Source organism: Narcine bancroftii, chromosome 6 (assembly GCF_036971445.1).
Source record: "Narcine bancroftii isolate sNarBan1 chromosome 6, sNarBan1.hap1, whole genome shotgun sequence".
NCBI lineage: Eukaryota > Metazoa > Chordata > Chondrichthyes > Torpediniformes > Narcinidae > Narcine > Narcine bancroftii.
The window spans coordinates 125,584,566-125,610,147 of record NC_091474.1 but is presented as its reverse complement, the minus strand read 5'-3'; the positions used below and the strand labels follow the sequence as shown (position 1 = coordinate 125,610,147).

The following is a 25,582-nucleotide window of genomic DNA, read 5'->3' as shown; positions in this document are numbered from 1 at the left end:
TGACTCTTCATCTGCCTTATGACAAGAAAAAGTTAAAGGATATCATGTACGGCCCATTTTTAACGTATTACTTACTATGTGACAATAAAAGAAACCTTGATTGAAATTGGATACCAGTTACCCTTTCTTAAAAGCCAAAGCATGCATCCTTGATAAAGCTTTAAGGTCATGAAAAAAAAGAGACTTGTTAACTGTGATTAGATTTTTCAGGCAAAATATAACAAATTATAAATATACACCAGCTCACACATGGACAAGCCAATGTCAGAAAAGGTTAAAATGGACATTGACAATAGAAATGCTGGTGAAGAAATTACAAGCTGCTAAAAGGAATTACAACCAACTACTTTTGAATTAGTTTTGTGACCATTTCATAGTACCTGCACGTTGAACTATAAAAGCATCTAGATCTAGGCCAGATTTATTCTATTTTAGGGTTGTCCCACAACCCGACAATGGAAATAAAACACCAAAGTCTACAGACACCGTGATTGAAGTAAAAAGAAAAAGCTGGAGAAACATCAGATTAAACAGTGTCCTTAAAAGAGCAAAGATGAAGATACATAAGCCACATTTTGGGCTTAAGGCCTTTATGAAGGGCTCAAGTCTGAAACTTTGGTTAAGTATCTTTACGATATAAAGTACACAGTTTGACGTGCTGAGTTTCTCCAGCGTTGTGTTTTTAATTCTATAATGGAATGCAGTTGACGACACTGGGCTACGAACATTTCAGTTCCTCTTTTCACTGACCAAATATGTTGTACTCCGCAGGTTGATGTGATTGTTCATCTGAAGGTCATTCAACCGCCCTGGAGTTGCAATAATAATGTCCACTCCTTTTGTGATGAAATTAATCTGATCTTTACGGTTTCCTCCTCCATAAATACAAATGCTGTAAGATGAAACATTCTCTAATTAATCAAAAATCAGGAATGGAAGGATATTGAAAGCATCTCAGAGGTAAACAAGTAATGCAAGAAAAATACTATTTAAATAAATTGATTCAGAACGCAAAGTCCCAATGGGACAGAAAAGAATTTGCTGGAGGAACTCTGCAGGTCAAGCATCATCAGTTCTCTAATTTTGCTCCATCTGCTCAGTTTCTCCAGCAGACTGTTTTTTACTCCAGTTTTCAGCATGTGCAGTCTCTTGTGGGACAACCCTGACTAGCAAAGAGAAATTCTACAGGGATTGTCCTGGCCTCCTCCCATAAGTTTGGAAACACTCAAGAAGTAGCAATGGAGTGGAGGTTATGTCAAAATGGAACAGATGAAAACATTAACTGCTTTCTTGATTTTATCTGTGTGAATGGATTGCAATGGTGGAATTTTAAAATTACTGCTACAAACTGCTAGAAAATTAATTGAGAGGCACTTCCAAAAAGACCTTTGCTTCCCGTTACTGAAGTTATGAAAGATTCCAAGATTGGGCAGGAACTAAAGTTGTATCACTACCTAAAAATGCTCTGGAGAAACAAAAGCCTGCTGAAGGAACTCTTGTAGGTCCAGCAGCATCAGCGGGAGCAAATGAATCACTCAAGTGTCAAAAGCACTGGAGATGTTGGAAACCCAAGAGAATGGGGAGATGTTGCATTTTAAGAAGCCATGGAACAAAAGCCCTGACAAAAGACCATTAAGCGAAATCAACATTTCTGATCCACTTTTTACAGGTATTGTGTGACTTTTTTTAAATGGTTCTTGCAGTTTTTGAAGAGTCACAGTAAACTTCTGATAATCCAGTTACCTATAGTTTGGAAATCCTCATGGTAAGCCATCTGCTTCAATGGGTTTAGCTTTTAGCACTTCCTTGAAGCGCACAGAGGCTGTTTCCAGCACTCCCTTGAAGCACCCAGAGGGTGTTTTCAGCGCTCCCTTGAAGCACCCAGAGGATGTCTCCATCCTTGAAGCATCCAGAGGGTGTTTTCAGCGCTCCCTTGAAGCACCCAGAGGATGTCTCCATCCTTGAAGCACCCAGAGGGTGTTTTCAGCGCTCCCTTGAAGCACCCAGAGGATGTCTCCATCCTTGAAGCACCCAGAGGGTGTTTTCAGCGCTCCCTTGAAGCACCCAGAGGATGTTTCCATCCTTTAAACACCCAGAGGGCGTTTCCATCTTTTAATCACCGAGAGGGTGTTTTCAGCACTCTATTTAAGCGTCCAGAGGGCATTTCCAGTGCTTTTTTTTGGGAATATTTTATTTAATCAACATATATGAAATCAAATAATTGAGAATAATATACCAAGTTACATAATAGAATGCTAACAAATATTTGCTGAAATGATACATTTAAAAAAACTAAGGTAAAAGTTTTAAAAAAACAAAAATTGTTCCCGCCCTCCCCCCTCCAAAATCTACAATAGACCCAGAACTAAAATACAAAATATTTTATGAAAAACAATCACAATTGAATCATTAATTAATTTGGATTGCATCAGCTGATACTCATAAACCTCAGAGACTTCACAAAGTCATAACTTTATTTCTTCAAGGAAAACTTCTGGAACAGGAAAAATATAAAAGTAAATATAAATTTTATAATTTTAACTTTATAAATCTAGCATACGGACCCTAAATTTGAAAAACTAAAGAGTATTTATTCCTCAAATTATATGTAATTTTCTCCATGGAATACAATTTTGAATTTTAGCTTGCCACCTCTCTACAGTCAATGAGACATCAGATTTTTATGTTACAGCAAAATATTTCCTTGCTCTTACTAAAGCTAACAACAAATTTCAATTCGGAATCTGACAATGATAATTCAGGGGTGACACTTTCAAAATTATCTAACAAAAATAATTCAGGATTTAAAGGAAAATCCACCCCATTATCCATTATAAAAGTTTACGAATAGAAACCCATAAAGTAGAAACCCATAAAGTATTAACCTTTGTACAAGACCATGTAGAATGAAAAAAAGTTCCAATTTCTATTCCACATCTAAAATATTGATTTGATAAATTCAGTTTCCATCTATTTAATTTCTGAGAAGTAATATACAATTGATGTCAAAAATTCTAATGAAGTAATCTATATCTTACATTAATAGTATTTGTCATAACTTCTTTGCATACATTTTGCCAATCTTTTTGTTCTATGGTGATATCTAAATTTCTCAGTTTTCTTTTGAGTTGAACAAACCTACTTTAGGCATCTGTTCTTGTAATAATATATATACACAATAGAAATAAACTTTTTAATAATTCCATCAACAATAATTTTTCCCAAATTTGATAAGTCTTTTAAACTTATTTCTGGTTCTAATTTCTCTCTTAAATAAGCCCTCAATTGAAAATAACCAAATAATGTATTACAAGGAATATTATATTTAAGAATTAACTGATCAAAAGACATCAATCTATTATTATCATAACAATCTCCCAATTTGCAGGAGTCATGTGATGGAGTAGTGGGTAGTAGGGGAATACCAGCCCTCTCCAGAAAAGAAGAAATAAAGTGAAGAAAATACAAAGTTCAAGAAATACAAAACATAACAAATAAAAGATAAAGTTGTAGAGAAAAGAAAGAAAATGGCACCCAAGAAGGAAAAAGTAAAAACAGGAAAAAAAAATACCGAAAGAGAAAGGAGAAGGCCTTACCCGCATGAAGAAACATGGAGCCATTGTGGAGAAGAGAGCCCATTCTCCGAGGTTGGTGACAACCTCGCAGAGTCGCAACCCCCCCCGAGCGCTGGACTGCAAAAATGGCTCTCTGAGCCAAACAAAAGTGCGCAGTATGCTTACTAAGGAGAACACCGACAGGAGGGGGGCTCAGCTGAGGAGCAGGAAAACACGACGCGACCAGCTAAGGGATGCCCGACACCAGGGCTCTCAGCTGGAAGAAGAAGAAAGGGAGTGAAAGGAAAGAAGAGCAGCAGCAGGAGGCTCAGATAAGCAACTCAGAAGAAGAGGACCAACAGCAAGAAGCCAAGCAAGAAGAAGCCCAACAAAGTGAGACAAGCAACTTATCAGGAAAGTCAGAAGAGACACAGATACAAGGAAGAGAAGAAGAAGAAACAAACACAGGTACAGACACAGAAGAAGAGGAAGAAGACCAAGATCTTCACAGAGAAATAGAAGGTAAAACAGATGGACAGAATATAGATAAAGTTTTTTTTCAAGAACAAACTAGAACATTAAATGAATGGTTGTCATTAGAATTTAGTGAAATTAAAAGAAAAATGAAAAGTACGGAAGAAAAAGTGAATAGATTAGAGCTGGTCATGACAGAAATAGGGAAAAGATTAGAAAGTGTGGAAGAATGAGAAATGGCTGTAGAAATAGAAGTGAATGACTTAAGAAGAAAATTGGAAGAAAGTGACAAAAAAGTTAGAGACACAAGTTGTTAGCTCAGAAAATTGATAAGTTTAAAAATTATAGCAGGCAAAACAACAAAAATAGTGCGCCTAAAGGAAGATGAAGAAGGCACACATATGAAGGAATTTATAAAAGAATGGATCCCAAAGGTCCTGGGAATGACAGAAATACAGGAAGGAATGGAAATAGAAAGGGCACACAAAACACTAGCTCTGAAACCACAGACACATCAAAAACCAAGATCCATTTTAGTAAAATTTTTGAGATTTACAACAAGAGAAAATATACTGGAGTCGGCAAGGAATAAAATTAGAGAAGACAATAAACCATTGGAATACAAGGGTCAAAAAGTATTTTTTTTTACCCACACATAAGTTTTGAACTCTTAAAGAAGAGGAAAGAGTTTAATACAGCAAAATCGATCCTATGGAAAAAAGGTTATAAATTTATGTTAAGACAACCAGCTATGCTTAAAATATTTATCCCTGGGGAGCAAAACAGACTGTTCTCAGATCCGGAGGAGGCACGAGAATTTGCAGAATGCCTGTAGGACAGAAGTAGAGATGAAGATTTGTAACAAGAATGAAGAATGGTGATAAAATATATATAAAGATGTAAAAATAATGTATAAGTAAGAACTAAAGTAGGGAAAGAGAAGGGAAGAAAGAAAGGGGAGGGAAAAAGAAGAGGGTGAACTTGTTATATGTGTTAAAAAATAGTCTTTTCGGGGGGGGGGGGTTGGGTGGGAGAGAATACGAAATCAGTTGACGCTTCCAAGCGTGTTCGCAATCTAAATGGAGAGGGGAGTTGTGGTTGCCCGGAAAGGGATAAGTGGCAACTCAGGGAGGTGGGGGGGGGGGACATTTGGGGCTAAGAGAATATTGGACGTGGGAGTTTTTGAAGTATTTTATGTTTTAAACGTGTTGTCATACATTGAGTTTAAAAAGGGAAAACAGAGATGAAAATGGGGAAAAGGGGGGTGGTGGTGGTGGTGAGGAAGCGGAAATGAGGTGTAAACAGGATATGAGATAGCCATGATGAATTATATGACTATAAATATTAATGGAATACATAACCAAATTAAACGGAAGAGGCGACTAAATTTATTGAAAAAAGAAAAAATAGAAAAAGCATTTGTGCAGGAAATGCATCTAACTGAAATAGAACATAATAAATTGAAGAAAGACTGGGTAGGACACGTAGCAGCAGCATCATATAATTCAAAAGCTAGAGGTGTAGCTATATTAATTAATAAAAATGTACCAATCAAAATAGAGAAGGAAATAATAGCTCCAGCAGGGTATGTAATGATAAAGTGTCAGATATATTCAGAATTTGCTCAATATATATGCACCTAATGAAGATCAAAAGTTTATGCAAGATATTTTTTTGAAGATCGTAGATACACAAGGGAATATATTGATAGGAGGGGATTTTAACCTTAATTTGGATCCAAAGTTGGATAAAACGGGACAAAAGACTAGCAAAAAGAGTAAAGTGGCTAAATGTATGGTTAAATCAATGCAGGAAATGAAACTTATGTATATATGGAGGAGGCAGCACCCAAGAGAGAAGGAATACTCATATTATTCGAGTAGGCATAAAACATACTCAAGGATTGATATGTTTTTGTTGTCGGCCCATATTCAAGTGATGGTTAGAAAAACTGAATATAAAGCTAGATTACTATCTGATCATTCACTCCTGTTATTAGCAATAGAACTGGAGGACATCCCACCAAGAACATATAGATGGAGGTTAAACTCCATGCTACTTAAAAGGGAGGAATTCATAGAGAGTTTATTGAACACCAAATTAAAATGTACTTTGAAATAAATACGGATTCAGTGAAAGACAAATTTATATTATGGGATGCAATGAAATCTTTCATTAGAGGGCAGATAATAAGTTATGTAACTAGGATGAAAAAGGATTACAATCGAGAAATAGAACAGTTGGAAAGGGAGATAGTAAGTACAGAAAAGAAACTAGCAACAAGGGATGATATAACAAAAAGAAGAGAATTGGTGGACAAAAAATTAAAATACGAAACACTGCAAACTTTTAAAGTGGAGAAGAACATAATGAAAATAAAGCAAAAGTATTACGAACTAGGAGAAAAAAAACACGTAAAATATTAGCCTGGCAACTTAAAACAGAACAAGCTAAAAGAACTGTACTGGCATCAAGGAAAAAGGACAAACAAATTAAATATAATCCAATGGAGATTAATGAGAACTTTAAGGAATTTTATGAACAATTATACCAAACTGAGAACGAGGGGAAAGATGATAAAATAGAAGAGTTTTTAGCTAAAACTGAACTACCGAAATTGCAAGAGGAACAAAACAAACTGATAAAACCATTTGAAATAAAAAAGCTGCCGAGTAATAAAATGTCTGGAGAGGATGGATTCCCAATAGAATTCTATAAAATATTTAAAGAGTTATTAATTCCTCCTCTCCTGGAAGTAATGAACCAGATGGAAGAAACACAGAACTTGCCAGATTCATGTAAGACAGCAATAATTACAGTAATACCAAAGACGGGGAAGGATTCATTAACACCAGCATCATATAGACCAATATCTCTACTTAACTCAGATTATAAGATAATAGCAAAATTATTAGCAAACAGATTGGCCGACTGTGTACCAAAAATAGTAAAACAAGATCAAACTGGATTTATTAAGACGAACAGCGGATAATGTCTGTAAATTTATTAATTTAATTAATGCAGTTCAAGGAAATAAGATGCCAACAGTGGCTGTTGCTTTAGACAGAAAAAGCCTTTGCAGGGTAGAATGGAATTATTTATTCAAAGTATTACAGAGGTTCAATCTACCAGAAAAATATATTAATTGGATTAAAGCATTATATAATGGACCATTGGTGAAGGTAACAGTAAATGGATATGTATCGAACCAATTTAAATTAAGTAGGTCAACTAGGCAAGGATGTCCATTATCCCCCTCACTGTCACTTTAGCAATAGAACCATTGGCAGAACTGATAAAAACAGAAAATAAAATAAAAGGGATAAAAATAAAGGAGAAGGAGTATAAAATCAGTTTATTTTCAGATGACATCATAGTATACTTAACAGAACCAGAAATATCAATAAAAGAACTACATAAGAAATTGACGGAGTATGGAGAAATATCGGGGTACAAGATCAATACAAATAAAAGTGAAGTGATGCCAATGAGTAATGCGGATTACACTAAATTTAAAAAAGAATCACTGTTTAAATGGCAAACTCAAGCAATCCAATACCTAGGTATTAGGTTAGATACTAATTTAAGCCACTTGTACAAATTAAATTATCAACCACTAATAAATAAATTGCAGGAAGATTTAGAACATTGGAAAGTATTACCGCTAACTTTGATAGGGAGGGTAAATTGCATTAAAATGAATGTCTTCCCAAGGATACAATACTTATTTCAATCGTTACCAATTCCCTTAACAGAGAAATTCTTTAATGAACAAAAGAGAATAATAAGGAAATTTTTATGGTAAGGGGTAAAACCGAGGATAGTGTTAGATAAATTAACAGAGAGGTACAACCAATGTGGTTTGCAGTTTCCAAACTTTAAAAATTATTATAGAGCAGCACAATTAAGGATATTTATCAGATTTTTATCAGACAAGGGAAAAACCAGATTGGACTAAGATAGAGCTAGATAAAATAGGGGAGAAGGTACCAGAACATATACTTTATAAGTGGGATGAAAAGCTGGTACAACATAAAAGCTTACCATTATTGCATCATTTACTCAATATCCCTAACGTCGAAGTACTCGAGATGGCAGAGGTCGACAGCATCGAGTCCACGCTGCTGAAGATCCAGCTGCGCTGGATGGGTCACGTCTCCAGAATGGAGGACCATCGCCTTCCCAAGATCGTGTTATATGGCGAGCTCTCCACTGGCCACCGTGACAGAGGTGCACCAAAGAAAAGGTACAAGGACTGCCTAAAGAAATCTCTTGGTGTCTGCCACATTGACCACCGCCAGTGGGCTGATAACGCCTCAAACCGTGCATCTTGGCGCCTCACAGTTTGGCGGGCAGCAACCTCCTTTGAAAAAGACCGCAGAGCCCACCTCACTGACAAAAGGCAAAGGAGGAAAAACCCAACACCCAACCCCAACCAACCAATTTTCCCCTGCAACCGCTGCAATCGTGTCTGCCTGTCCCGCATCGGACTTGTCAGCCACAAACGAGCCTGCAGCTGACGTGGACTTTTTACCCTCTCCATAAATCTTCGTCCGCGAAGCCAAGCCAAAGAAGAAAGACTCAATATAGGGGAAGGGAAAAAAACAAATTACCAAATACCAAAATTATTACTGACGCAAAATCAGCTAATCCCTTTTACAATAGATAACCTTTCCTTTACAGAATGGGAGAGAAAAGGAATTAAAAGAATAGAAAATTGTTTTTTGGGAAATAATTTATTAACATTTGAACAATTGAAGTACAAATATGGAATAGCTCATGGTACAATGTTTGCATACCATCAACTTTTCTTTCTTTGGCTTGGCTTTGCGGATGAAAATTTATGGAGGGGTAATGTCCACGTCAGCTGCAGGCTCGTTTGTGGCTGATAAGTCCGATGCGGGACAGGCAGACACGGTTACAGCGGTTGCAAGGGAAAATTGGTTGGTTGGGGTTGGGTGTTGGGTTTTTCCTCCTTTGTTTTTTGTCAGTGAGGTGGGCTCTGCGGTCTTCTTCAAAGGAGGTTGCTGCCCGCCGAACTGTGAGGCGCCAAGATGCACGGTTTGAGGCAATATCAGCCCACTGGCGATGGTCAATGTGGCAGGCACCAAGAGATTTCTTTAGGCAGTCCTTGTACCTCTTCTTTGGTGCACCTCTGTCTTAGTGGCCAGTGGAGAGCTCGCCATATAACACGATCTTGGGAAGGCGAGGTCCTCCATTCTGGAGACGTGACCTACCCAGCGCAGTTGGATCTTCAGCAGCGTGGATTCAATGCTGTCGGCCTCTGCCATCTTGAGTACTTCGATGTTGGAGATAAAGTCGCTCCAATGAATGTTGAGGATGGAGTGGAGACAACGCTGGTGGAAGCGTTCTAGGAGCCGTAGGTGATGCCGGTAGAGGACCCATGATTTGGAGCCGAACAGGAGCGTGGGTATGACAACGGCTCTGTATACGCTAATCTTTGTGAGGTTTTCAGTTGGTTGTCTTTCCAGACTCTTTTGTGTAGTCTTCCAAAGGCGCTATTTGCCTTGGCGAGTCTGTTGTCTATCTTGTTGTCGATCCTTGCATCCGATGAAATGGTGCAGCCGAGATAGGTAAACTGGTTGACCGTTTTGAGTTTTGTGTGCCCGATGGAGATGTGGGGGGGCTGGTAGTCATGGTGGGGAGCTGGCTGATGGAGGACCTCAGTTTTCTTCAGGCTGACTTCTAGGCCAAACATTTTGGCAGTTTCCGCAAAACAGGACGTCAAGAGCTGAAAATCTGAAAGCCCACTTAAAGGATAAATTGGGAAACTATTACCAGAAGGAAGCAGCTTTGAATATGTGATTACAGACAATGATAATTAAAAGATTTATAATGAACATGTACATCAAGGTGCATGAGAAGGAAAATGATGAAATAAGCTATAAACCCAAACAAAAGTGGGAAAAGGATTTAAACATAAAGATAAAAAAATGAAACATGAGAAAAGTTATGTTCTGGAACTATGAAGAATATAATAAACACAAGGTTACACATGATACAGTATAATTGGTTACGCAGGTTATATATCACATCCCAAAAGTTAAAAAAATAGGATCCAAGATTTTCAGATAGATGTTTTCGCTGTAAGAAGGAAATGGGAACAACAGTACATGCAATTTGGGCATGTGAGAAAGTGAAAAAGTTTTGGGAAGATCTAAATCAGATATTAAATAAAATCACAAAAAACATACCCAAAAAATCCAGAGATCTTTCTTTTAAGTAATAAGAATTAGGCCTCAAACTGGATGAAGCTCAAAAAAGATTTATTATGATAGCCTTACCTATAGCAAAAAAATGTATAATATCAACTTGGAAATCGGAAGAGAGCATGAGAATACAGTAATGGTACATGGAAATGAATAAATGTATTCCATTGGAAAAAATAACATATAATTTAAAAAATAAAGTCACATTATTTGAACAAATTTGGGAACCGTACATGGAACATAACAGAGAGGGCTTGCCTTGGACCTCCACCCCCTAAAATAAGACAAAATGACTTGATCCAGTGTGTAAAAGTAGATGACACATTTTTCTTGTTTATTTTTCATTGTGTGATGGCATTGTTTAATGGTTTTATTGTATTGTATATGTTGAATGTTTATTGGTTTTGGAGGGGGGTGGGAAGGGGGGACGTAAGGTAGGGGGGAAAAAAGGGGAGAAAATGCCACTGTGTATATTTAAGAGTGAAATGTTTTATGTATTTTGGTTGATACGGTTCACAGTGTGAAAAATAAAAAATTATATTAAAAAAACAATCTCCCAATTTGGAAATTCCTTTATGACACCATATATTTAAAAAGGGATTATCCTTTGAAAAAATTAAGAGAGGATTAATTAATGGTGTTTTTAATGAAAGAATGTTTCCTGCAATTTCTAATTTAATTTTATTCCAAACATGCAACGAGTATTTTAATATTGGAACTTCCTTATCTATTACACTAGAACTAGGTTCCCATTTATAAATAAATTCATGTGGCATAACTTCTATCTTACTTAACTCAATGTCTACCCATGATGGTCTAGATTTAACAAACATATTAGCTAAAAATCTTAATTGAGCTGCTCTATAATAATTCTTAAAATTAGAAGTTGCAACCCTCCTTGTTCATATTTCCATGTTAATTTTCTAATGGCTTTCTTACCATTTTCCCTTTCCAAAGAAACTTCCTAAGCTGTTTTATTTAAATCTAGGAAAACATTTTGAGGTAAAGGTATAGGCAATGTTTGAAATAAATATTGAATTCTTGGAAAAACATTCATCTAATACAATTGACTCCTTCTAGTAACATAATTGGTAAATCAACCCACTCTTCAAATCTTTCTCTATTTTTTAAACATTGGTATGTAATTTTATTTATATAAATTTTTTCTAATCAATACATATACCCAAATATTTAATTTTATCAGTCCATCTAAAATGGATGGCTTCTCTACAATGTCAATAGTCTCCTTTAACAAATTCCATCACCTTACTTTTATCCCAATTTATTTTACATCCTGAAAATTTCCCATAGTTTAGTAATTGTTGATAAAATCTTGGTAACGACGTCTGTGGTTGAGTTAAATAAACTAATATATCATCCGCAAATAAACTAATTTTATACTGGGTCTGATCCATCTCAAATCCCCTTAATTACTGATCATCCCTAATCTTTTGTGCCAATGGTTCTATGGCTAAAGCAAACAGAGCCGGTGATAATGGACATCTCTGTCTACTAGATCTATTCAAATTTTAAAAATTGGGACACCTGTCCATATGTGGTCTCTTTAGCATTAGGACTTGTATATAAAGCTTTAATCAAATTTATAAAGTGTATACCAAAACCAAAGTTACTCAACACCTTAAACAAAAAATCCCATTCGAACCTATCAAAGGCATTTTCTGCATCTAAAGCTACAATAAAGTCTTTTTTCTGAGCTAAATGAATTATACTTACTAAACTTACTATATTTTCCGGTTTGTCTATTTCGAACAAAGTCCACCTGGTCCATATTAATTAAATTAGGAAGATATTCATTAATTCTATTTGCTAACGCTTTTGCTACAATTTTATAATTCACATTCAATAATGATATAGGTCCATAAGAAGTTGGTTTTAATGGATCTCTACTTTTTTTAGGAATAACTGTAATAATCATCATGGAAAAAGTTTCTGGAAGACAATGTTGTTCAAAAACTTGTGCTATTACCTTCATGAATAATGGAATCAATAAATCTTTAAACTTTTCATAAAATTCAACTGGGATCCTATCTTCACCTGAAGATTTATTATTTTGTAAACTAGAAAGCACATCGAATACCTCCTGCTCAGTAAAATAACTATCTAATTCATTCTTACCTTTTTGAGTTAAACTCGGTAATGACAGTTGTGACAAGTAATCATCTATAGCCTCATCATTATGTAATAATTCAGAGGTATAGAGCTTCTCATAAATACATCATTAATGTCTTATGGTTTCCAAGTTGCTTGATCATTTTCCTGTTGTACTGCATTGATTTGTTCTAGAGGATTGTTCATCTTTTAATTGCCAAGCTAAAACCTTGTGTGATCGTTCCCCAATTCATATTTGTTTAGAATATAATATTTTCTCTGTTCTGTACATTAACATTGTATTTTTTAATTAACTAAAGTTCTATGCTTATCCTCTGAAGGTGATTTTTGAATTTATTTTTCCAATAGTTATATCTTTTTCCAAGTCATCTATATCTTTCTTAACATATATATCTATATATTTCTTTATAAGCTTTGAAGAATAACATAATTTGTCCTCTTAAATAAGCTTCAATGCATCCCAAATTAACAAACATATCTTCGGTTGAATATAAGTTAGTATCACAAAACAATTGAATTTGTTGTCATATAAATAAACAAAAATCTGGTCTTTTCAATGATAAAGAATTCATTTTCCATCCATAAACTGAAGGTTGTCTTTCTGAAAACTCCAACTCAATCAAAAGTGGTCAGATATTAATCTAGATGTATAATCCACACCAATCACTCTTGATTGATTATGGGCAGAAAGCAAAAAGAAATCAATTCTAGAATATGTATCAAACCTGCATACATTCTTCGCCATATATCAATTAAATTAAAATCTTACATCAAAGACTACAATATTTTAGCTGCCTCTGACTTCACTATAGTTTTCGAAGATTTATCCAATACAGGTTCCAAACAAAAGTTAAAGTCACCACCTACTAAATTTCGGATCATCCAAATTGTAAGCATAAATATTCAATAAGGTCCATTCTTCAGAAAATATTTGGCAATTAACGATATCTTCCCGCTGGGTCTGTAATTACATCCTGGATTTTAACTAGTAAATTTTTTAAATTAAAATTGCCACTCCCCTAGCTTTTGAATTAAATGTAGAAAAAAACTACTTGACAACCCAGTCCCTTTTCAATTTTAAATGTTCACTGTCCATCAAACGGGCCTCTTCTAGAAAAGCAATATCCACTCCTAATTTCTTAATACATGAAAAAACCTTCTCCCTTTTTATGGGGCAGTTAATCCCATTGATATTAAAACTCAATATCTTAACTGCTTTACCCATCATATATATTCTAACAAATAAATAACTCTTATTTTTGTCCAGGAAGAGTTCCCATAAATCAAATTAGGTCCCAGCAACATCATCTCCAATCCAGTAATGGTAGTTATATTTAAAACTGAAATAACAAAAAAAATAAATCCCTCGTCCCTAAAATACCAGATAAGCCAGCATTACCACCCTCCATTATATGGGCCGTGGTCAACCACGAAAACAAACGCAGATGTCAAAGAGCAACATGCCCAACCCTCGACTTCCAGGAGAAAAATATTCTTGTCATCAAAATATCAAGACTAACAGAAAGAAAAGGAGATATTCCTTCCTCCTTTAACAGTCTTCATCTTGAATATAACTGGAGAAGAGAACATTCTGTTGATCTGGAATTAATACTTTCAACGTAGCTGGATAACGAAGTACAAATCTATAGCCTTTATCATATAAGCCTTCTTAACTGGGCTAAACTCTTTCCTTTTCTTCAAAAGAGCTTGACTCAAATCTGGATAAAAAAAAAAGATCTTTTTGCCTTCATAATTCAAAGGCCCGTGTTCTCTAGCTCTTTGCATTGCCAGTCCAAGTATCTTCTCCCTCTCCTGATAAGTAAAAAATCTGATCAATAAAGACTGAAGTCTCTGATTTGGTCCCAAGTTTGGTTGAAAAGCCATATGTGCTCTTTCAATCAAAATCTTCGCTTCAAAACTGTCTTGTCTGAACATTTCAAGTATCCAATTCTGAAAAAAAATGAATTACATCCTGACTTTCTTTACCTTCAGACATCCCTACAATTTTAAGGTTATTTCTTCTGCTATAATTCTCCAAGATGTCAACTTTCTCTAGTAACTTTTCATTCATAGAGACCATAGCAGTAACAGAATCTTCATTAATTCACCCTTTCTGCAATATGCTGAACCTCTTCACGATCATCTTGCATTCTATCTTCTAACTTTTGACCCTTTGTGAAACATTATTTATTAATTCAGTCAAATCCATTTTAACTTGTTATAATTCCCCAGTTAAAAATTTGAAATTATTTACCATCGCACTTGCAAGTTTGTCAATTTTATCTTGAATTTTATTCATTTCTTTCTTAAAAATACTTGGCCTTGCCTTTAAATTCTTCCTCTTCCGTACTCACATCTTATTCACTTGTAGAATCCTCTACTATATCTGGAAAATCACCTTCTTCTTGTTCCATAGCTGGGATGCTGGACTGGCCCTTTAAAGGTATTGAAGATTTTTTTCTTGTCTTTTCATATCCCCAGCACGCATGTGCAGGGTAGATCCAATATTTGAAATGGTGCCATCTTTGCGAAAAGATGCAGGGGTGGCTGAAATGGTCCTTCACCGGGGCTGTCTCCAGCAGTCCCAGGAGATACTTCAGCAATGGGCTTCATTGACAAAGTAGGCCCAAGTTTTTTACCTTTCTTCCTCTGTGTTTTTCTTTCGGTGTGGTCTTCAAGCATCTTTCCTTGAGTGGTGGCATTATTTTCTTAACAACAGTGTCTTTAAATTAACTTTAAAATAGCTTTTTGAGAGTAAAGCTTTATTTAATTAGCACTTTTTTTGGTAATTCCTTTGGGAGACAAGAGGGTGCACTGCGTCCTCTACACCATCTTGTGACATCCAGTGCTCCCTTAAACATCCGGAGACCGTTTCCAGCGCTCCCTTTAAGCATCCAGAGGGCTTTTTAGCGCTCCCTTTAAGCATCCAGAGGGCTTTTCCAGCGCTCCCTTTAAGCATCCAGGGGGCGTTCCCAGCACTCCCTTTAAGCATCCAGAGGGCATTTCCAGCGCTCCCTTTAAACATCCAGAGGGCGTTTCCAGCGCTCCCTTTAAGCATTCAGAGGGCGTTTCCAGCGCTTCCTTTAAACACCCAGAGGGCATTTCCAAAGCTCCCTTTAAGCATCCAGAGGGCATTTCCAGCGCTCCCTTTAAGCACCCAGAAGGTCTTTCCATCGCTTCCTTTAAACACCCAGAAAGTCTTTCCATCGCTTCATTTAAACACCCAGAGGGTATTTCCTTTGCTCCTTTTAAACCCCCAAATGGAGTTTCCAGTGCTACTTTTAAGCACCCATAGTGCTGGAATTATGCTGTGTCTGCCTGATGAAACAATTTCTATCCTTCAAGCATTTTTCCTACTATTAATGTTATGTTATGTTAATTGACATATAGCTGTCTGGTTTTTTGTCTACCTCCTCTTCTAAATCACTGAGATACATTTACAGTCTTCCAATCTTCTGTGACATTCCTGCAGGTAAATTAACACAAATGCATCAATAGTTATACTGCTAAGCTATTTGCTGGGCTGTAAAATCCTTTGGGATGCATCTTGGTGAAGAAAGTTGCTACTTAAACGTAATCTGATTCACGAGCCCCACTATAATTCTCCTTGTCACAAAGCTGGGAATTTTGTCAGGATTCTGAGCAAAAAAGGGAAAATCAAAAGGGATGTTGCCTTTTGTCTGTAACTCTTGTTGAAGTTTGTATAAGCTTTGGGGAACTGTGCTTTTGTTTAGCGATTTAATTCTTTAAAAAGGCCTTGTACTGAATTATAAACCCTTGGAGGTAAGTAATGAAGGAGCAGTATGTGCACCTGGACTGCAAATAGATCTAGACTGAACATATTTGTAAGCAGTACCTCATCTGTGCTTTAAGTTAAATTGCAACATAAGATAGGGAGAGATAGGTCTGGACAGCATAGTTCCACCTTGGAGGGAGCTGCTGAAAGCTTGATGTGACCGATAGTTTGCAGAGAGAGTAGAGTGAAATGAAAATATCTGTATTGATAGAAATTATCAAAAAGCAATCGATGATCAAAAATCTGATGCAGGAAATATTCAACAGGTCAATCAATGTTTGTGAAAAGAGAAACAGAGGTTGAAGACTCTGTCCACCTATTTAACACTCAACATGTTTTTGTGATCTGTGAGATTAGGAATGATAAATATTGACCGTGACATTTTGAAGCAAGAGTCTGTGTAAATGATATGGAAAGGGGAGAGAGAGAGATGCAAAATGGGGTGGTGGTAGAGATGTTATGAATGGATTCAAGGAAAGCATGCTTTGTAAAGGTGGGGGGGAGGGGTGGTGGAAAGAGCCTTTGTGGCTCCACTGTTAGTTAGCATGATGACCTTTTGCTGATTGTTTCCAACAGATCCTTCTTTCATTAATTTTAATCCTTATTGTATGACACTATATCCTGCACTTTTGTTTCATTATAATGCTATTTCCTGCACCTTTGGTTCATCATTGCACTACCTGTTGTACTATGTACAGGTTGGTCTTGACTGGGTGGCACACAAATTAAAGCTTTTCACCGTGTCTCGGTGCACGACAATAAGCAATTTAATTCAAAAGAAAAATACAAAACTGCTGATACTGAAGTGTGTGTGTGTATATATATACCATAGATATATACACTATATATTGTGTATATAAAGTGTGTATTTTGTGTGTATATTTCCCTTGCAACCGTGTCTGCCTGTCCCACATCGAACTTGTCAGCCACAAACGAGCCTGCAGCTGACATGGACATTACCCCTCCATAAATCTTCGTCCGCGAAGCCAAGCCAAAGAATACTGTATGAATATATCTGTATAAAAGGGCTCAAGCCCAAAACATTGGTTATGTATTTTTATCTTTGCTACACAAAGGACACTGTTTGACCTGCTGAGCTTTTCCAAATTTTTGTGTTTTTACTTCAACCATGGTGACTACAGATTTTTGTTATTATTCGTGATTTTGTGTGTGTATGCATTATTGGTTGTCCTCAGTTTGAGAAGACACATTGTGCAGTTCATCTGTGGACACGAAGGTGACTTTGCAGTCCCAGTCTGGAAGTACGGAGTCCAGCACAATGGGGCACAGGAAGTCTGTTTTTGTAACAACCGTGGCTGCACTTGCATGTCTTCAGTTCACTATAAAGCACCTGGCAAAGCATATGGTGGTCGTCCATTCTGATGACATATCCCACCCTCTGCATCTGGCCTCTGTTGATCAGGGACTCAATGCTGGTGGGCTTCGCATGATCCAAGACCTCCAGGTTGGAGACTCGATCTGGCCAATGGATGCCAAGGATGGAACGTGTGTGGAACTTCTCCAGTTGTTTGATGTGAGGTCGGTACAGAGTCCAGGTCTCACATCCATATAGGAGAGAAGGGTGACCACAGCTCTGTAGACTTTCAGCTGTGGTGGAGATGCTGTTGTGTTGATTGAGCACTCTGGTATGCAGCCTCCCCAGATCCTGGCTGGGCTTGCTGACCCTGGAGTCAATTTCTTTGTTCAAAGATCCACCAGCAATCGAGATGATGCTCCCCAAGTATTTGTCAGCTGGGTGTCGTCAACAGTGATTTTTGGTTCTGTGGGGTTGGTGTTTCGCACTGACTGATGGAGAACTTCAGTCTTGTTCAGGTTAATGGTCAGGCCAAAGAGCATAGCAGCGTCTGAGAATTTGTTCGGCATTAACTGTAGATTTGTGCGTCAAGAGAAAAATGCTTGAAGCCATCATTAAGGAAGAAATAACAAAATAACTGGATAGAAATTTTTCCATCAGGCAGACACCAGCATGGATTCAGGCAGACACCAGCATGGATTCAGGCAGACACCAGCATGGATTCAGGCAGACACCAGCATGGATTCAGGCAGACACCAGCATGGATTCAGGCAGACACCAGCATGGATTCAGGCAGACACCAGCATGGATTCAGGCAGACACCAGCATGGATTCAGGCAGACACCAGCATGGATTCAGGCAGACACCAGCATGGATTCAGGCAGACAACAGCATGGATTCAGGCAGGGTAATTCACGTTTTACTCTTATTGGAGCTCTTTGAGGAAAAAACGAGAGCAGTGGATAGTGGGGAGCAAGTGCATATGGTATGCTTAGATCTCCAAAAGGCATTGAATAAGGTGACACACAAAATACTTCTAAATACAATAAGAATGCATGGAATTGGGAGTAATGTACTGATAGATAGAGTATTGGTTAACCAACAGAAGGTAGGGAGTTTGGAGAAATGTTGTTTCCCTGTTTGGCAATCAGAGGTTAGTGAACTGCCATAGGAATCAGAGCTGGGCTCACAACTGGTCATAATATTCATGAATGATTTGGAGAACGAGACAAGTGCAGGACATTAAATTTGCTGTCAACACCAAATTATGAGGAGGTCACAGTTTGCAGAGTGATTATAGGTTTATAGGTTGAGTGAGTGGGCAGGATCAGGCTGATGAAGTATAACACAAGTGTGAGGTCATCCACCTTGGAAACAAAAAGAGTAGATCAAGCAATTATTTAAATGGCAAAAGATTGCAGTGTGCTGTTGTACAGAGAGTCCTCTGAGTGATTGTGTATAAAGAGCAAAAGATTAGTTTTTAGGCACATCAAGTTATCAAGAAGGCAAACATGATATTAGCCTTCATTGCTTGAGCGATTGACGTTAAGAGCAGGGAAGCTCTCCTGCAACTGTCCAGGGTACTGATGACGGCACACCTGTAGAACTTGGTGCAGAACTGGTTTCCTAACTTGAGAAAGGATATATTAGCTTTGGGGGAGATACAGAGGAGTTGCTGGAAACTTTGGGGGGGGGGGGTGGGGGAGAGCTTCTCTCAAGAGATTGAGTAGCCTGGAACTAAATTCACTAGTTTAGAACGATGATATAATCTTAGAGAGATGTACAAAATTATGAAAGGAGCAGATAAAACAAAGAGATGTTCCTACTGGCAGTTAAAACTAGAACAGGGAACATTGGCTCAAGATTCAAGGGAGTAGATTTAAGGCAGAGATGAAACCAAACTACTTCCCCCAGGGACTAGTGCATCTGTGGAATTTGGTTAGCAATGTTGAATTTTATTTGTGTTTAAATTCCAAGGACAGGTTTAAATTCACAACACACTGACTCAAAGGAAGAAAGTTCTGTTAACTAATCCATGACTGACCAAACAGGAAGTATGTCAGACATCAGAATGCATATTTAATTTCTTGGTCAGATGTCATTACCTCTTAATTCCCTTGTAACTGTACTTGTCACACTCTTCTTGTATCTGAAGAGCAAGTTCTCTAGTTGGCGTGAGGACCAACATTCCAGGGCCATCCCTTTTGTCCCGTGACCTAAAAATAGAGCAGTTACAGATATTGACCATATCACAATCCTGTGGGGAGAGATGACAACCTCAGTCAGGAAGGTAAACTTTTCAATATTAAATCTAAAATAAGCATGCAATTCCCTAGAAGCCAAATTATACCTATTCATGTACATCAACATTCAGTAATTTTTTTATAATTTATTTTTTAAAAATTTAGACATACAGCGTGGTAACAGGCCATTTTTACCCATGAGCCCATGCCGCCCAATTTACATCCAATAAACCTGCACCACTGGGATGTTTTGAACATTGGGAAGAAACCGGAACCCCCAGGGAGAACCCACGCAGACGCAGGGAGATTGTACCAACTCCTTACAGTGCAGGATTCAAACCCCAGTCCTGATTGTTGGCGCTGTAACAGCGTTGAGCTGACTGCTACATTAACCATGCCATCCTAATATTTAAACATAACTGACATTTTCACAAAATAAAAAAATGCTGGAGAAACTCAACAGGTCAAACAGTGCATTATATAGCAAAGGTCAAATTACATAACCAACATACTGGGGTTGAGCCCTTCATCAAGGTATGAGCAAAATGTGGACAGGTACCTGAACAAAACGGCAGAGGAGTGGGTGTGAGGGGCATGGAGAGGGTGTGAGGGGCATGGAGAGGAGCACAAGCAAGCAGAAGGTAATAGTGAATGAGGGAAGCCACACCAACATACAGGGGTGGGGGAATAGCTCTGTTAATGGAGAGGGAAAGGTGTGGAGAGCTGGTAGAAAGAAGACAGGGATAGGGAAGAGAGGGAGAACAGGGATGGGGCTAGCATAAACTGGATATGACAATGTTAATGCTATTTTATTAATTAATGACTTCTCCAGTCATACCTCAGGGAGCTTCAGGGAGACAGTCATCCCCAAAAGTCAGAAGGCAAATCACTGGGTGACTGTTAGGAGAGGAAGGGGGAATAGTCAGAAAGTGAAGAACACCTCTGTGGTTGTTCCCCTCAACAATAAGTATAGCACTTTCAATATTGTTGTGGGGGGACGATCTACAAGTCATGCGGGTCATGTCTCTGGCACAGTCTGGCCCTGGTGATTGGGGAATTATTGGTTGGGAGAAAAGGAGGTTATGTGAGCGAAATGGAGGCTCCTGAATAGTATGTGGCCTCCTAGGTATGAGGGAAGTCTGATCGAATCCACAACATTCTCAGGAGGGAGAGTGAGCAGCCAGGGTCACAGTCCACGTGAGAACCAATGACATAGATAGGAGTAGTGATGAGGTCCTGAGGAGGAAAAAAGTTGAAAAGCAGGACCTCAGAGGTGGTAATATCAGGATTGCTGCCTATGTCATGGGCCAGAGAGGATAGGAATAGGAAGTTGTGGTGATGAACGTGTGCCTGAAGAGTTTGTGCAGGGGTCAAGCATTCAGATTTGTGGATCACTGAAATCACTTCTGGGGAAGGTCTGACCTGAACAAAAAGGACAGGCTGTACCTGAACGGGAAAAGGACCAATATCCTGGCGGATAAATGTCCTAGAGCTGTTGGGGAGGGTTTAAACTAGATTGGCGTGGGGTGGACAGAAGGTCAAAAGCGTGATGCAATGTGTTCTGAGTTTATGAGGAATGACAGGCAAGTAAGGAATCATATAGTCAGTTAGAGGGTTTGATTTGAAATGTGCCTATTTCAATGTGAGGGGTATCAGGAACAAAGGAGATTAACAGTGCGTGGAACTACAATGGTGTGGCCGTTACAGTGACTTGGCTGGTGGAAGGGCAGGGTTGACTGATGCAGGTACCAAGGTTTAGGTGTTTTAAAATGAATGGGATGGGAGGTAAGAGAAGTTGTGGGAGGGAGTAGCATTACTGGTCACAGCTGTAGAGAGGGAGGATGCTGCAGAGGGAGTGTCTGTTATGTTGGTTTGGGTGAAAGTCAGAAATAGCAAGGAAGCAATCATTGTACTGGGAATAGTCATCAGCCCCAAAATAGCCCTTGGGACACCATTGAGCAGATAAGTAGGCAGATTTTGGAATGGTACAGGAATTACAGGGCATTTGTTATGAGAGACTTCAACTTCCCTAATATTGACCAACAATTCTTGTAAGAGGGATAGATGTGGCTGAATTTGTTAGGTGTGTTCAAGAAGGATTCCTGGCACAGTACATGGACCAGTTGACAAGTTGAACCATACTGGTTCTAGTACAGGGTAATGAACCTGGTCAAGTGGCAGACCTCTCGATGGTGAGATTTTCGGTGATAGTGACCAAACTCCAAGCTTTAGCATAGCTATGCATAGAGATAAAAGCAGACAAAATGTGATGAAGCAGGAACAAGTGAGAGTAAATTTTCTACCATCTCCTCCACTTGGAGGATTTTGCCTATGAGAAGCTGGCTCAAATCCCCCCACATCCCCCAATCCCAAACAAAAGAATGAGTACTTTTAATGCTGTTTTTTTCTTAATATCTTGAAAACTTCAGTTAAAACAAGTGTCTAATCCGTTAAATTTGTAACCAGCCTTTGCATAATCTCTCCTTTTAATTCAATTCTTTTTTTAAAAATAATTTTTCATAAATATGCATATCAAAATTTTCCATTTTCAAAAGGGATGTTGTGTTTTATTTGTTTCGTACAACAAGTACAAACAAAACACAACATCCCTCCACCCCCCTCTCCCCCCAACCACACAAATATAAATCCACACACCATCAGGGCTTACAGTCAAGTTTAAAAAAGAAAGTCCTCATTGGGTAGGTATGACAATAGACACATTTTAAAAATGTATTAGCACCTATTTGTATCTATCCTTTTTATATTTGACCCCTATATAATCCAGATATGGTTTCCAATATTTTATAAATACATCATGTTTGTTCTTTAGATTGTATGTGAATTTTTTTTTCGATAACCATACAACTATTCATCTCTGTCTTCCATTGCGCTCTCTGTAGAGGGGAGTCAGATTTCCAAGTAATTGCAATACATTTCTTAACCACAGCTAAAGCTATTTTAACAAATGAAATTTGGAATTTAGTTAGTTTATTACTTACTTCAATAGTTACCCTAAAGATAAAGCTCTAGGTCGTCTGTGAAGGCTACCTCTTAATTCCTTGTTAGTATTTCAGTAATATCCTGCCAAAAAGGTCTCACCTTCACACATGACCACGAGGCGTGTACAAACATTCCTATTTCATAAAACACATGTCTGATATTTCAGATTTTGATTTATGTAATTTCTATGGTGAGGTAGGAAATTATATTGTACTAATCCATATCTTGCATTTATAATTGACATCATCCTATCCAAACACCAATCAGACCAGCAGTTTTCCATTATTGCAACTTTTAAATCTGACTCACATCTTTCTCTCTCGATCTCTGTAAACAAGGTTTTATACTTTCAATTTGGACAGCAAAGTGCATCTTAGTTATAAATTTAAGTGTGTTCCCCAGCCAAATCGTTTGTTCCATCTCACCAATTTCAGGTGGGGCCAAGTTTGGTCCCCATCTTTCTCTTGAGAACAATCTTAACTGGAGAAACCAAAAGAATGTCCCATTAGCTACTCCATACTTATTTCTTATTGTTCAAAAAACATATAGGATCCTTTCATATAACAATCATCCTTTGTCATACCATGAATTCAATTTTTTAAATCCAGATTCATAGGCAGTCGTACATTTATACATAATGGTGTCCTCAGTGATATACCTGCTTTCTTACCGATACATTCATTTATTTCTTTTCATATCTGATCATGTGTATTAATGTAGGATTATCATTTTTTTGTTATTGACTCAACATTCCACTTATAAATAAAAGTCCTTCATTGTCTCCTTTTTTATTGAATTCAGTCCCATTCAAATCCACGAAGGGGGACTGTTTTCTTCAAAGATGATAGAAATCAAGCTTGTGCTGATAAATAATACTACTTAAATTCCAGACGTCTGAGTCTTCCCAATTTATAATCCCATGTTAACTTTTCCAGTACAGTTCTTGGTACTTTATTATTCCATAGGAATTGTCTGATACAATAATGTAATAATTTAAATAAATTTTTAGTTATCGCAAAAGGCAACAATTAAAAAAAAATCTTGGGATTATCTTCATTTTCATACAATTTACTCTTCCCACTAATGTAATCGGCAGATCCTTCATTTTTGTAAATCTTTTTCTATTTTTTTCTAATAGAAGGGTATAATTAAGCATATAAATTGTATTGGGCCCATTGTTGTTCATTATATACATTAATGATCTAGATGATGGGGTGGTGAATTGGATCAGTAAATATGCAGACAATACTAAGATAGGTGGCATAGTGGATAATGAAGAAGGTTTTCAAGGATTGCAGATGGATTTGGGCTGCTTAGAAAAGTGGGCTGAAAAATGGCAGATGGAATTTAATGCTGATAAGTGTGAGGTGCTTCATTTTGGTAAGAAGAATCAGAACAGGACATACGTAGTAAATGGGAGAGCATTGATGAATACAGAAGAGCAGAAGGATTTAGGAGTAACAGTACATCCTTCCCTGAAGGTAGAAACTCATGTGAATAGGGTGGTGAAGAAGGCTTTTAGTATGCTGGCCTTTATCAATCATTGCATGGAATATAGGAGTTGGGAAGTGATGTTGAGATTGTGTAAGGCGTTGGTGCGGCCTAATTTAGAGTTCTGTGTGCAGTTCTGGTCGCCTAATTATAGGAAGGATATAAACAGAGTGGAGAGAGTGCAGAGAAGATTTACCAGAATGTTACCTGGGTTTAAGCATCTAGAATACAGGGAGAGATTGGGCAGATTAGGTCTTTATTCTTTGGAGCGTAGAAGGTTGAGAGGGGATTTGATAGAGGTATTTAAGATTATGAAAGGGATAGACAGAGTGGATGTGGATAGACTATTTCCGTTAAGAGTAGGAGAGATTGAAACAAGAGGACATGAGTTAAGAGTTAAGGGGCAGAGGTTTAGAGGTAACATGAGGGGGAACTTCTTTACTCAGAGAGTGGTAGCGGTGTGGAATGAGCTTCCGGGAGAAATAGTGGCGGCAGAGTCAATTTTATTATTTAAGAAAAATCTGGACAGGTATATGGATGAGAAGAAGGTGGAGGGTTATGGTCATTGTGCAGGTAGGTGGGACTAGAGAGGAGTGTTTGGTTCGGTGCAGACTAGAAGGGCCTAATGGCCTGTTTCCGTGCTGTAATTGTTATGTTATGTTATAAATTCTGTAAATTATTGTCTTTTTGGTATCTTTCATAATTAAAGTTCTGTATTGCCATTATCTCACTTTTATCTATATTTATTTTATATCCTGATATTCTTCCATATTTTTCTAATATTGTTTGTAATTTTGTCAAGGATTCAGGTGGATCAGGCATATATAGTAGCACATCATCAGCAAATAAATTAATATTATGCTCTTCTTGTCAAACTTTGAAGGCCTTAATATCCTGATCCCTTCTTATAATCTCCACCAGTGGTTCAATAGTGAAAATGAATAATGCTGGTGATAGCAAACACACCTGCCTACTCAATCTACTCAAGGGAAAAAATGGATGACATTTGGTTATCAGTTATAATTTTAGCTTGTGGCTTATGATAGATTTTTTTATACAATTTACAAATTTCCTACCTGAATTTTCCCAACATTTTAAATATGAAAGACCATTCTAATCAATCGAATTCCTTTTCCGCATCTAGAGAAATACAGTACAACTCCGATTATCCAAAGTGGTCATAACCGGGCCAATTTTGGATAAATTTTTTTTTCTGGAGAACTGCTCATTTAAAAAAAAACAGCCTAGAAGCAACAGCGAATCACTTGTAACAGTGTTTAAACAACAACAAAGAACAGGGGAAGTCTTTTTAAAGCATTAAAATGTTTAATTCTCACCAAATAAAAATG

General features: G+C 37.5%; 1 protein-coding gene across 1 annotated transcript in view; it reads right to left on the bottom strand.

The window, feature by feature from the left end:
* The window catches only part of ddx43 (DEAD (Asp-Glu-Ala-Asp) box polypeptide 43), a 144,658-nt gene that overhangs the window by 41,489 nt on the left and 77,587 nt on the right, over positions 1 to 25,582 (bottom strand). The window contains exons 8-9 of the mRNA XM_069885972.1: positions 19,605 to 19,715; positions 751 to 892 (exon numbers count right to left, since the gene is read on the bottom strand). Coding sequence (XP_069742073.1) covers positions 751 to 892; positions 19,605 to 19,715 — 253 coding nt within the window. The remainder of the gene's footprint in view (positions 1 to 750; positions 893 to 19,604; positions 19,716 to 25,582) is intronic.